The 13255-nt window shown below is 44.1% G+C and overlaps 1 protein-coding gene across 1 annotated transcript in view; it reads right to left on the bottom strand.

Moving 5' to 3' along the window:
* Positions 1–13255, bottom strand: part of NOX4 (NADPH oxidase 4) — a 176749-nt gene that overhangs the window by 158266 nt on the left and 5228 nt on the right. Inside the window, 2 exon segments of the mRNA XM_032220101.1 lie at positions 1066–1176; positions 4055–4150. Coding sequence (XP_032075992.1) covers positions 1066–1176; positions 4055–4150 — 207 coding nt within the window.

Below are 13255 nucleotides of genomic sequence, written 5' to 3' on the forward strand. Positions count from 1 at the left end.
AACCCTCATGCGGTCCTCAATGAAATTGAGTTTGACACCCCTGTTTTAGGGATTGCCATATTTTAACCAACAGACAGATCCCATCAATTAAAAGCCAGCGAAGTAAAAAATGCAATAAAACCTACTTATCCAATATACGTATTAGTATACCACCATAATCATAAAACACTGGAAATGCTTAAAGGTAAAGGTTCCCCTCGCACATATGCACTAGTTGTTCCTGACTCTAGGGGGCGGTGCTCATCTCCATTTCAAAGCCGAAGAGCCAGTGCTGTCCGAAGACATCTCCATGGTCATGTGGCTGGAAACGTTGAAGACACATGGAACGCTGTTACCTTCCCACCAAAGTGGTCCCTATCTTTCTACTTGCACTTTTTACATGTTTTCGAACTGCTTTGTTGGCAGAAGCTGGAACAAATAAAGGGAACTCACTCCATTATGTGGTGCTAGGGATTCGAACTGCCGAAGTTTCTGATTGACAAGCTTTATTAGGAGAATTGGCAGCCCCGGCAAAAAGTTTCTCTCTTACAGCAGGCTAACAAGTCTGTCCATCAGGGAGATGAATAGTTGTCTACCATATCTATTCATCTCCATCCCCTGCCTTTTACCCCCAGAGATAGGGGCTTCACTAGCAGTGGTCGCTCTTCCATCCCAAAGATCGGCCCATAGATTTCCACTGCTCTCCTCTCCTCTGCCTTCTGTGCATCCATGCATCAGGCACTGGACCCAGTTATTCCTCCTCTTCCTCATCAGCACATCCAGACCTGGGGGCTGTTGACTCTCCATCTGAGGGCTGACGGACAGCCCAGGCTCCGCCTCTCTCTCTCTCTCTCTCTCTCTCTCTCTCTCTCTCTCTCTCTCTCCCTCCCTCTCCCTCTCTCTCTCTCTGAAGCTCCATTCCCTCTTCCCCCTTGGATCTCTCAGGTTGCCCTGATGCTGACTCTGACTCCCACTCCTCCTCCTCATCTGATTCAGCTGCTGGAGGGGCCGACAGCTGACAGGCCACAACAATAAGTCAAAGACTACCTATACCCTTATGCTCTTGCTATCTAACACTTCTCTTACCTTCCGAGAGCCACGGAGCAGCGCCAGGAGAACCCGACATACAGGCAGCAGGACCAGGCTGCAGTTGAGATTAAGTACAGTAGCGGAGGCTCTGCTGAGACACAACCCTAGCTGAACAGAAATGAAAAGGATCAGGACCACAACCTCCAAAATATTTTCATCTGAAACAAACGTGCATGTCATACTTTGGGATGGCACTTTACATCAGAGGTGTCAAACTCAAGGCCCAGGGGCTGGATTCGGCCCACCGGTGTTCAGATCCGGCCTGCAGGGCCGCCCTGGAAACAGTAAAGGACCGGCGGTGCTTCTGCCAGTGAAGAATAGAGCTCAAGAAGGCCGCATACACATGCACTCACACACTCCCGAAGCTCCGTTTTCACTGGCAGAGGGCTGCAGGAGGAAATTGCAGCTGAAAACGGAGCACAGGAGCCCATTTTCACTGGCAGAGTGCTCGGCCCACCACATGCACCCCCAACACGAGTGACGTCGAGCTGGCCATGCCCACCCTGGCCACGGCTACCCCAGCTCCCTGAGGTCAAACACAACTCTGATGTGGCCCTCAATGAAATCGAGTTTGACACCCCTGCTTTATGTCATCGTAATTAATTTTTATTGGTTTTTTAAAAAACCATGGATGTTTTCACAGGTATATTAATTTTTATTGGGTTTTTCTTTTTAACCATGGGTGTTTTCACAGGTTAGTGATGTGCTGTAATTTTTTGTGGGGGAGTTAAATCACCAGGAATTCTTTGAGAATAAAGTGGTGTGCACTTCAGATAGTCATACAGACTGCAGACAGACACTGAGCCAGTTTGGTCTAGGGGTTAAGGCACCAAGCTAGAAACTAGGAGTCTGTGAATTCTAGTCCTTCCTTGATTCTGAAATCCAGTCTTTTTCTGTCAGCTGAACTCACCCCACAGGGTGGTTGTTGTGAAGAAAATTGAAGGAGAAAGGAGTAGGAGGTATGTTCACTGCCTTATGATACTTAAAAAGGGATAGAAGTGGAATAAAAATGAGACAAATGATGGATAGATGATAGATAGAGAGATGATAGATAGAGAGATGATAGATAAAGACAGATAGACAGACAGACAATGATGGATACATATGATAGATGTAGAGATGAGAGAGAGAGAGAGAGAGAGAGAGATTGATAGATGATAGATAATAATAGGGAAGGAGGAGGAGGAAAAGAAGAAGAAATGATAAACATAATGGAGAGGCAGACAGACAGACAGATAGCTAGATAATAATCTATAGGGAAGGAGGAGAAAAAGAAGAAGAAAGAAGAAGAGGAGATAAATACAATGGACAGGCGGACAGACAGACAAACAGACGGATAGACAGATAGATGATAATATATAGGGGAGGAGGAGGAGGAGGAGGAGGAGGAGGAGGAGGAGGAGGGGGGATGATAAATACAGTGGAGAGGCAGACAGACAGAATTATGAGCAAGAGACAAAAAGAAAAACCTAAGCCCTACTATATTGGTTTAGCTCAAGGATGGGATAAAATTTACTTTTTGTAAAAATAAAAAAAATCTGTCAGCATACTTTCTGTGCCTGGTGTCCCAAGCCCTTTCCAAATTTGCTACCACATTCTAGTTTTCACCATGCTGAAAAAGGAATATGAGGAAAACCACAAGGGGAATTGCAGTTTTAATCAGCTCTCTTTGGTTTAATATTCATTGCATTTAATGAAGTGTATTTCATTAAGGGCATTTACTTTTCATTAATTTAAAGTTAAGATAATTCAATCCCCCGCACCTCAATCCTGCTTATTTTTTGAGAGGAACGGCCAGCCCCTCTCGGTCAGCCTAATTCATCTCAATGGGTTGCTATAGTGGGGAAAATAGGAAAGAGGAACATGCTTGATACCTTCACTATCTTGAATTATTTATGAAAATAATAAAGGTGGAATACAAACAAATCAATAAATTAGTTTCACCCAAATAATGACTGCATGTTTTGGTGGGTACATTTAATCTCCTAATGTCAGTTGTCAAGAGATAGCTGAAGCACCACAAGGATTCCAGAAATGCTACTTTATTTTTGTAGAGTATCTAAAGGAAATGGAACATTCTTGTTTTTCTCTGAAGATGTTTTGCTTCTCATCCAAGAAGCTTCTCCAGCTCTGACAGGATAGTGGGGAACGACCCTCTAAAAAGGATGCAAATGACCAGCTGCTTGCAAGGAATATGAATCCTTCCATTCCCCACTATCCTGTCAGAGCTGAAGAAGCTTCTTGGATGAGAAGCAAAATGTCGTCAAAGAAAAAAAACAAGGAAGTCCAGTTGTCTCCTAAAAAAAAATCACCTTTGGGGCAACCATGAACTGGATGACTGAGAATCTCTACAGACTTTTCGGTCAAACTGCATGTTACACTTCCTATGTGTAGGAAGAGGGCTTTACATGCCAACTGTGGCACATCTGGCATAGGTTCGCCATCACGACCCTATGCCATTTCAGCCAAATGGTTGTCCAATCTCTTCTTAGAAACCTCCAGTGTTGGAGCATTCACAACTTCTGGAGGCAATTTCTGATCCACTGGTTAATTGTTCTAACTGTCAGGAGATTTCTCCTTAGTTCTAGATTAATTCTCTCCTTGATTAGTTCCCATTCGTGGCTTCTTGTCCTTTGCCCTTTGAGAGTAGCTTGCGTCCTTCTTCTTTGTGGCAACAGAAGAAGCCATGACTAACCGAAGAAGTCCGAGTCTCTCTGTGGAACTGAGTTGATGTGGCAGATACCAGCATGTCAGTTTGCAGCTGGGAACAGAAGGTGGGAGTTTGTTTTCCCAGGCTCTTGCAAAGGCCTTTTCTCAACTCAAAGGCAGATCTTTTGTCTTCCCTCCTCCCTAAACCAACTATCCATCCTCACCCCTTTTCCTTGAAACAGCCTTCGGAATCTCAGAACTTCCTTCTTCGCCCCAGTTTTGTATTGACTTTCTCAGAATGTCAAGAAGGAGGAAGAATTCCTCCTGCGCCACTTACCCCCAGCATCTGATGCAAATAGTAATACTGCGGTTCACGATAATACAGCCGGAAAGTTTTCCAAAACAATCCAATGTTGAGACAGAGCCAGAGCAGCTGAAGGAGGAAAAAAGGAGGGGGAGGGAGAAAAATCCAAGAGTTATTAGAAACCACATGTTCAAAAAAGCAGAAACTTTCTCCATAATGGACCATATAAAGAAACGATCAGACTTGGGAATTGGGCAGAAGAGAAAATGTACCCAAAGAGGGGTAGGGAATGTGCACAGCCTTAACCAGTTGTTTTTGGTACATTTCTAATGTTGTCCTAAATACATAAAGGATTAGTGAAAGATTTATGGATAAGATTTTCCATAATTTTCAAATCCCACCTTTATGATTTGTATAAATAACTAGCCATTGCCCAGGGTATTTATTTATAGGGGGGAAATGTCCAGACCAAACATAATTTCCAATATTGGATTTTCCGCCCTAGCAGAGGGAGCCCTCTTGGTGAGTACTGTGAAGTCGTTACCATGGCAACTCCACTGCTCTGTACAGTAGAAGCTGTTTTACGGCAGTACAGTAGGAGCCATTTAAAAGCACAACAGGCTGTATCAAACAGAACACACCCCCGAGGGGTTTTAGGGGTCTCTTACTCCCACAATATTTTTTTCACAGAGAATAAGTCATACGTGTACCAAGTTTGGTTGAAATGCTTAAGGCGTTCCAGAGTTATGCTAGAACACACACAAACAGACACACACACACACACACACACACACACACACACAAACACTTTTATATAGATAGATTCAAAGTGATAAACACACACAATACTCCTCCCATTTTCTCCACAATGTCAACCCTGTGAGCTTGGTTGGGCTGAGAAAGTCACCCAGACCACTTTCATGCCTAAGTGGGACTAGAACTCACGGTCTCCTGGTGATTGGCCCAAAGGCTTGGATGATTGAGAATCTCCATAGATTTATGGATAGGTTAAATAGGCAGAAAAAGTAGGAGATCCAGGTCAGTCGATATAGTGGATGTTACAGTTGACAGGGGTGTCAAACACAAGGCCCCTGCAGGGTGTTAAAAATCTGGCCCACATGGCTGGCCGGGAAATAGCAAAGGACCAGTCCATGGTGCCTCTGGCAGCCAAAATGGGGTGCAGGGGGCCTGTGCAGCCCGTTTTCAGCCTGGACAATCTCCTGGAGCACTCCTGGGCTGCTAAAATGCCCCCCCCCTCACGCAGAGGAGAACTACAATGCTGATCTGGCCATCAAAGAAATCAATCTTAAAGCACAATGATTATATATGCATACTTTTTTGTGGTTCCCCGACAAATGCGCGCTCGACAAAAGCGCGCCCAGTGAAACCGCAGCGACAAAACTTCAAGTTCTAAACATGCTGACGAATGAGCGCAGAAGCGCGCCGACAACAGCGCCCTGACAGAAGCGCGTTCTAAACCTAACCCTAAACCTAACCCTGAACCTAACCCTAAACCTAACCCTAAAACTAACCCTAAAACTAACCCTGAACCTAACCCTTACCTTAACTTAAATCGCGCTTCTGTCGGCGCGCTGTTGTGGGCGCGCTGTTGTGGGTGCGTTGATGACATTGTGGTTTTCGCGACACGGTTTCGTTGGCGCACTTTTGTCTTGCGCGCATTTGTCGGGTCACCCTTTTTTGTTATGCCACGTTTTTATTAAAAAAGAGGAGAAAGATTTAATATGCATACTGAAAAAGAATTATAAATACCATCAACATAAAAAGGAGCTTGCTCAGAAGCTGAAATAACACCAAGTAAAGGAGATGAAGAGTGAGAAGTAGAGGAGAGAGGGCAGGGGAAGGAGAGGAGGAGAGAAAGAAGGAGTGGAAAGAGGAGAGAGGAGAAGGAGAGAGGAAGGGGAAGTAGAGAAGGGAAGGACGACCGAGGGAAGAAAGGAGGTAGGGAGGGGGAGGAGAGAGGGAGAAGAAAGTGGTGGATAAGGTACAAATATGGTGTATGGAGAGCAGAAGAGCCAACAATTGGTTTTTGGGAGTTACTGGTAAGATGAATTGATGTAAACATTTAATAACACAATATGATGTTGGTTATGTAATAGTATACATGTGATTATATATTATGAAAATGGAAAAATAAAAAACTTTAATCGGGAAAAAAAAGAAATCAATCTTGACTTTGGGCCAGTTCCTCACAACAACCTCACAGTTTTGGAGAAAATGGAGGGGGGAGTATTGTCCGTGTTTATCACGGGTTATTTATAAAAAATAATAAAGATGGCATTTAAAAAAAACAACCTAAAAAACCCATTCAATTATCATAACACGTTATATCAGGCTAAAATATGATTGGATAATCTACAAATTATGTAAACCCTTATTTTAGTGAACTATTCCAATAATATTTAACCACTTCATGAGCATAGTATGGTAAAGTCAAGGTAAAGGTTCCCCTCGCACGTATCGCTAGTCGTTCCCGACTCTAGGGGGCGGTGCTCATCTCCGTTTCAAAGTCGAAGTTTCAAAGTTCCCTGAAGCCTCCAGGGGGCAAAAAACAGACAAAACGCAAATCTGTTCCCGAATTTCCGGTTTGCGTGTCGGGCAGTTTTTCGCCCTCTGGAGGCTTCAGAAAAATGGCCGAAAATCAAGGCCGAAATGGGCATGGCAAACCCTCGTGTTACCTCAGAAATGGCTCTGCGTGCCATAAATTCGTCATCATGGGCATAGGGTTTCCTGGCAGAGCAGGGGATTGGACTAAAAGACCTCTTGAGATCCCTTCTAATTCTGTTATACTGAGGTGTTGTGGCCCAGCAGGAGCCGTTGGAGCTGCCACCAGACTCCGACAGCGAGGGGCCCTATGAGTCGGCTCTGGAGGATGTGGAGGACCCTGGACAGGGTTCCGACTCCGAGCAGGGCGCAGAGAGGCTGGTTGGCCACCAGGAGGCGCCTGAGCCTTGGACCAGTGGGGAGGTGACAAGGGAGTGTGATCGTGATGTCATGCATCGGAGCAGTGGGGAGGAGCCAAGGGAGTTGTTCCTGGATGCCCGGCAATGAAGAGCTAATAGGCGGAAGGAACAATTATGCAGTTACAAGAGATAATTGCACTCAGCTGGTGGTAATTAGGCTCCTCTCAAGACTATAAAAGGAATGATTGTGCACATGCCCCTTTGCAGGAGTTAACATATTCACTAAAACTGGAGAACTTTTGTAGCTAGCTTGGCAGGCTGGATTAGTCTGTGCTGGATTGCTGCAAGGTTAGTCTGTGCTGGATTGCTGCCAACGTCTAGTCTGTGCTGGATTGCTGCCAACGTCTTGTCTGTGCTGGATTGCTGCCAAGGTCCTGTCTGTGTGTTAATAAATCCTTGAAGTATCTTTGTCTCGGCATGCTTTGGTGTAGGACGAGTGGGATCAGAACACTGAGGGGTCTTTGATGATCTCTGAGTTTGCTAGCACTGATGATGTTACCTTGTTTGGATAATGAAACATCTGCAAGAAAGCAACCAAGCCCAGAGAGCAGAGGTTGCATCATGATGTCACAATGAATATTTATTCATTTGAAACCTGCTCCTCCAGATGTGCATATTTCCACTGATTCTGTGGGTGTGGCTTGGTGGGCGTGGTGTGGTGTGGTTTGGTGGGTGTGGCAGGGGAAGGATAATGCAAAATCCCCATTCCTTCCCTACTCCAGGGGAAGGTTACTGCAGGAGCAGCCAACACTCCAGAAGATAGTCTTAAGATACAGAAGGATCTTGACAAACTTGAACATTGGGTACTATCTAACAAAATGAAATTCAAGGGTGAAAAAAGTAAGGTTCTACTTCAGGCAAGAAAAGCAAAATGCACAGGTACAGTATAGGTGGTACCTTGCTCAATAGTAGTAACTGTGAGAGGGATCTTGAAGTCCTAGTGGACAACCATTTAAACAGGAGCCAGCAGTGAGCAGCAGCTGCCAAAAAAGCCAACACAGTTCTAGGCTGCATAAACAGAGGGATAGAATCAAGATCACGTGAACTGTTAATACCACTTTATAAGGCCTTGGTAAGGCCACACTTGGAAAGCTGCATTCAGTTTTGGTCGCCACGATGTAGAAAAGATGTGGAGACTCTAGAAAGAGTGCAGAGAAGAGCAACAAAGAGGATTAGGGGACTGGAGGCTAAAACATATGACGAACAGTTGCTGGAATTGGGTATGTCTAATCTAATGAAAAGAAGGACTAGGGGAGACGTGATAGCAGTCTTCCAATATCTCAGGGGTTGCCACAAAGAAGAGGGAGTCCAGCTATTCTCCAAGGCACCTGAGGGTAGAACAAGAAGCAATGGATGGAAACCTATCAAGGAGAGAAGCAACTTAGAACTGAGGAGAAATGTCCTGACAGAACAGTTAACCAGTGGACCAGCTTGCCTCCAGAAGTTGTGAATGCTCCAACACTGGAAGTCTTTAAGAAGATGTTGGATAGCCATTTGTTTGAAACGGTATAGGGTTTCCTGCCCAGGCAGGGGGTTGGACTAGAAGACCGCCAAGGTCCCTTCCAACTCTGCTATTGTATTGTATTGTAAATCCCCATTTCTTCCCGATCAGCTGGGACTCAGGAGGAAGAGAATAGATGAGGGTGGGGCCAGTCACAGATGGTATTTACTGGTTCTCCAAACTACTCAAAATTTCCACTCCCTGTTCTCCAGAACTAGTCGGAACCTGCTGAATACCACCTCTGGTTGTCATGGAGCCGTATAAAATTCCACCACTATCTGATGAATTCTCTGTTCATCCACATGCATGTTATTTAAGAGACGGTTTGTTTAATTTGACATCTTTGGTAAGCATTTCTACACAAAATAGTTTTAATTTGAAACACTGTTAACTCAAGCATTTGGTAATCTTAACTGAATTGAATCCATGTTCTGGAATTGTTCAAAGAAAACAATGGAAACTTGGGATATACATTGTGTAAATAAATAGCCTGTTTTGTAGGCTAAATCATGACCTCCTGGGCTTTTTTTAGTACATTACAATTGTTGGATTCCCGATATGCTAGATCATAACTCAAGAATTTACTAACCCAAACCACATTAAACCACCAGATGACGTTAGGATGAGGTAGGCATCGAGTTTAGGATTCCATCTACCCCTATCCCCTCCAGCCCAAAAAACTCTACTTCATACACCCAAAACATCTGGGGAAAATCCCAGGTTAGTCATGTCTGATCTATAGTCCTTAGTCTGGGCTGATGACATAATTTTCTAAAGTTTTAGGAAGAGGATTTTTCTACAGTTGCTAATCCCATACAAACAGAATAACAGAGTTGGAAGGGACCTTGGAGGTCTTCTAGTCCAACCTCAAGCAGAAGACAAAGAATGTGCTTTGCCAACTGAATTATGCTCTTCCATTCCCTGGAGTTAATAATCCCACTAGAAAATATCTTCTCCTTTTTAAAGTAGTTTTCTCTTCTCTCTTAATTAACCAGTGGAGTGGCTTGCCTTCAGAAGTTGTGGATGCTCCATTACTGGAGGTTTTTAAGAAGACACTGGACAGCCATTTGTCCAGGATGATTATAAGGCCTCCTTCTTGAGCAGGGGGTTGGACTAGAAGACCTCCAAGGTCCTGTCCAACTCTATTATTCCATATTCTGTATTCTTTCTTGACCTGTCACTCATCCTTGGAGATTTCATCACCTCTTGGTACTTACTCTTCCTTGACTAGCAGAGCAAATGAAAAGAGAGATGAAGGGAACATTCTCCACATCCGCTCCTCGTATCTGGTTCTCAAAGGCCTATTGTTATCTAAACGAGTATTATTTATAGGGGGGAAAATGTCTGGACCAAATGTCATTTCTAATGTTGGATTTTTCCCTTTACCAGAGGGAGCCCCCTTGTGGTGTACTGTGAAGCTGTTATCATGGCAACTCCACTGCACTGCACGATAGAAGCCATTTTAAGGCACAACAGGTTGCATCGTAACAGAAGACACATCCCAAGGGTGTCTTACCCCCATAATGTTTGTTTCCAGAGAGTAAGTCATCTATGTAGCAAAGTTTTGTTGAAATTGCTCGAGCCAATAATATATATTCTAATAATACAATTAAGACCTTTAAACAAGAAAATGAAAGCTAATACAAGCTAATATAAAAGAGAAAAAAGAAATTTAAAAAAGAAAAAATGCCAACAAGGTTGAAGAAAAATAGAAAGAAAAGATAGATAGAAAGATAGAAAGATAGAAAGATAGAAAGATAGAAAGATAGAAAGATAGAAAGATAGATAGAAAGATAGAAAGATAGAAAGATAGAAAGATAGAAAGATAGAAAGATAGATAGATAGACAGACAGACAGACAGACAGATAGATAGATGTAGGTAAGTAGGTAGGTAGGTAGGTAGGTAGGTAGGTATAGAGATCTATAGTGACTTCTGATATTCTTCACAGCAGTTAAAAGTACGAACAGATTTGAACCTCTCTCTCTAAAGTTACATCATATTCCCCCCCCACTTTACCCTCTCTAATCATCAAAACCACAAATCAAAGGGTTGATTTTTTTTAAAAAAATTACATTAAAAAATCCCTAAGGCACTTCCAATCACCAATAAACAAGGACGTCTTTTTTCCCCAGGCTAAGAAGACAATTATCCATTTCTGCCAAAATCTGTCAACTTCCCCAACCACTCCTCCGCAGAGATTAATGTCAAAACTTTCCATCTCTTTTCTACTGTGGGCCTTTGAATCCATTCTCACAGCTTGCTCAACTAAGCTAGGATGGCCTGTGTGTTGCTCCTGGCTTGGAACGCTGAGAAGCCCAACTGACAGCTTAATTCATCCGTAAATCAGGTTATCTGATTTAGCTATAATAGAAGTTTGGGACAGTCCTTATCTTCTTTCTCTTTTCTTGGCTAAGCACACCATATTACAGCTACCCAGCTGACTATATCAGACTAGCTTATTACACAGAATTGTTGTGTGGGTGTATTATGGAAAGACCCCCCCCTTGTCAGTTGCCCTGGCAGAAAAAGAATATAAATTTAGCAAATACAGGTGGACAATGCATTTCATTTATTCTTCTCTGCCACTCCTGAGTAAATTTATTTACTGGAATTTGCCAGACCAAAACGAGAACAAGAATAAGAGAATAAAAATACAGTGACAGGGACGATAGGCACATTAGTGCCCTTATGCCCGCGCTCTCTACTGACCACTTAAGTATGAAGTGAGACCCATGGAAGTCAATTTCTGTGGACTTTACTTCATACTTCAGTTTCACTGAAACTGTGAAAATTTGTAGCTGAGACAACTGAATTAGATAGGGCTGTGATGCCAAACTTAGGTGCAGTGGTGGGTTTCAAAATTTTTTAGAATCTCTTCTGTAGGTGTGGCCTGCTTTGTGGGAGTGGCTTGCTGGCCATGTGACTGGGTGGGAGTGGCTTGCCAGCCATGTGACCAAGTGGGAGTGGCTTGGTAGTCATGTGACTGGGTGGGCGTGGCCAACTTGTAAAATGTGGTGAAACTCACTTAACAATGCTCTTGCTTAGCAACCAAAATGTGGGCTCAGAAACTCTGGCATTTGAAGCACGCAAGTCTTAAAACTGTCAAGTTACAAGACCCTTGCACCCCTAACCCTTTAGAAAAAAAACCTCAGGGGTGTTCAAAGTTGACAGCTTTAAGACTTGTGGACTTCAACTCCCAGAATTCCTCCTCTCGCTCTTCAACTTGATGATGTTTGGACGGGCGGGGGGAGGGAAATGGAACCGGTTCTAAATGGCACTGTAGATTTGTGGAACCTCTTCTATAGAAGAGTGTAGAACTGGCAGGAACCCACCCCTGCACAGGTGGCAGATGGAGCCATCTCTGCCGGCACATGAGCCATCAGCTACAGCGTGCAGACGCACACCAGCCAGCTAATTTGCGGCCTTCTGGAGAGCCAAGGGAGGCCGTTTTCGCCCTTCCCAGGCTTCAGCAAAGCTTCCGGAGCCTGGGGAGGGTGAAAAATGGGCCTACCAGAAGTTTGGAAACGATCCATTTCCAGCTTCCGGAGGGCCTCCAGGGGGACAGGGGATGTTTTTGCCCTCCCCAGGCTTCAGGAAACCCTCCGGAGCCTGGGTAGAGCGAAAACAGGCCCAACGAGCCTACTGGAAATACCAGTGCAGCATGCATGAAGGGGGGAAGGGGGACCATGGGGGTGGAAGTGCATTATGGGTGCCGGAACGTACGCATGCTATCACACACACGCTCGCATTTTTTGGCACCCAACAACAAAAAGGTTAGCCGTCATTGAGATAGGGTGTTCCAGACGTTGACAACTCTATTACAGAAATCATACTTTTCACAGTCAAGTTTAGAACAATTTACATTGAGTTTACAGCGATTGTTCATGGGCGTATCATTGCGATTAAAAGAGAAAAAGTCATTTACAGGTAAAACATTACCACGTCTAATTTTGCATGCGAGACCTGGGTCTGACCGCAAGCGACGCAGTTCTATTGTCACTGAAGTTACGAGTTCTAGTCCAGCCTTAGGCATGAAGTCGGCTGGGGGGAATCTTGAGCCAGTCGCTCTCTCTCTCAGCCCTAAGGAAGGAGGCAATGGCCAACTACTTCTGAAAAAAATCTTGCCAATAAAACCTCGGGGACACAACTAAGAGTCAACACTGACTCAAAAATGAGCCCCTCTGTCCAAAAATAGTGGGGTGCGCTATTATCTGCAGCAATGGTGAAATTCAATTTGTTTTACTACCAGTTCTGTGGGGGTGGGGTGGCTTGACGGCATGACAGGAGAAGGATACTGCAAAATCTCCCTTCCCTTCCCTCCCCACTCCTGGGGGAAGGATATTACAAAATTTCTATTCCCTCCCAACTCTGGGGACAGCCAGAAGTGGCATTTGCCGGTTCTCCAGATTACTCAAAATTTCCACTACTGGTTCTTTGAACTACTCAAAATTTCTGCTACCGGTTCTCTGAATTACTCAAAATTCCCACTACTGATTCTCTGAACTGCTCAAAATTCCCACTACTGATTCTCTGAACTACTCAGAATTCCCACTACTGATTCTCTGAACTACTCAAAATTCCCGCTACTGATTCTCTGAACTATTCAAAATTCCCGCTACTGATTCTTGGAACTACTCAAAATTCCCACTACTGATTCTCTGAACTACTCAAAACTCCCGCTACTGATTCTCTGAACTACTCAAAACTCCCGCTACTGATTCTCTGAATTACTCAAAATTCCCGCTACTGAT

Source organism: Thamnophis elegans, chromosome 6 (assembly GCF_009769535.1).
Source record: "Thamnophis elegans isolate rThaEle1 chromosome 6, rThaEle1.pri, whole genome shotgun sequence".
Taxonomy (NCBI): Eukaryota; Metazoa; Chordata; class Lepidosauria; order Squamata; family Colubridae; genus Thamnophis; species Thamnophis elegans.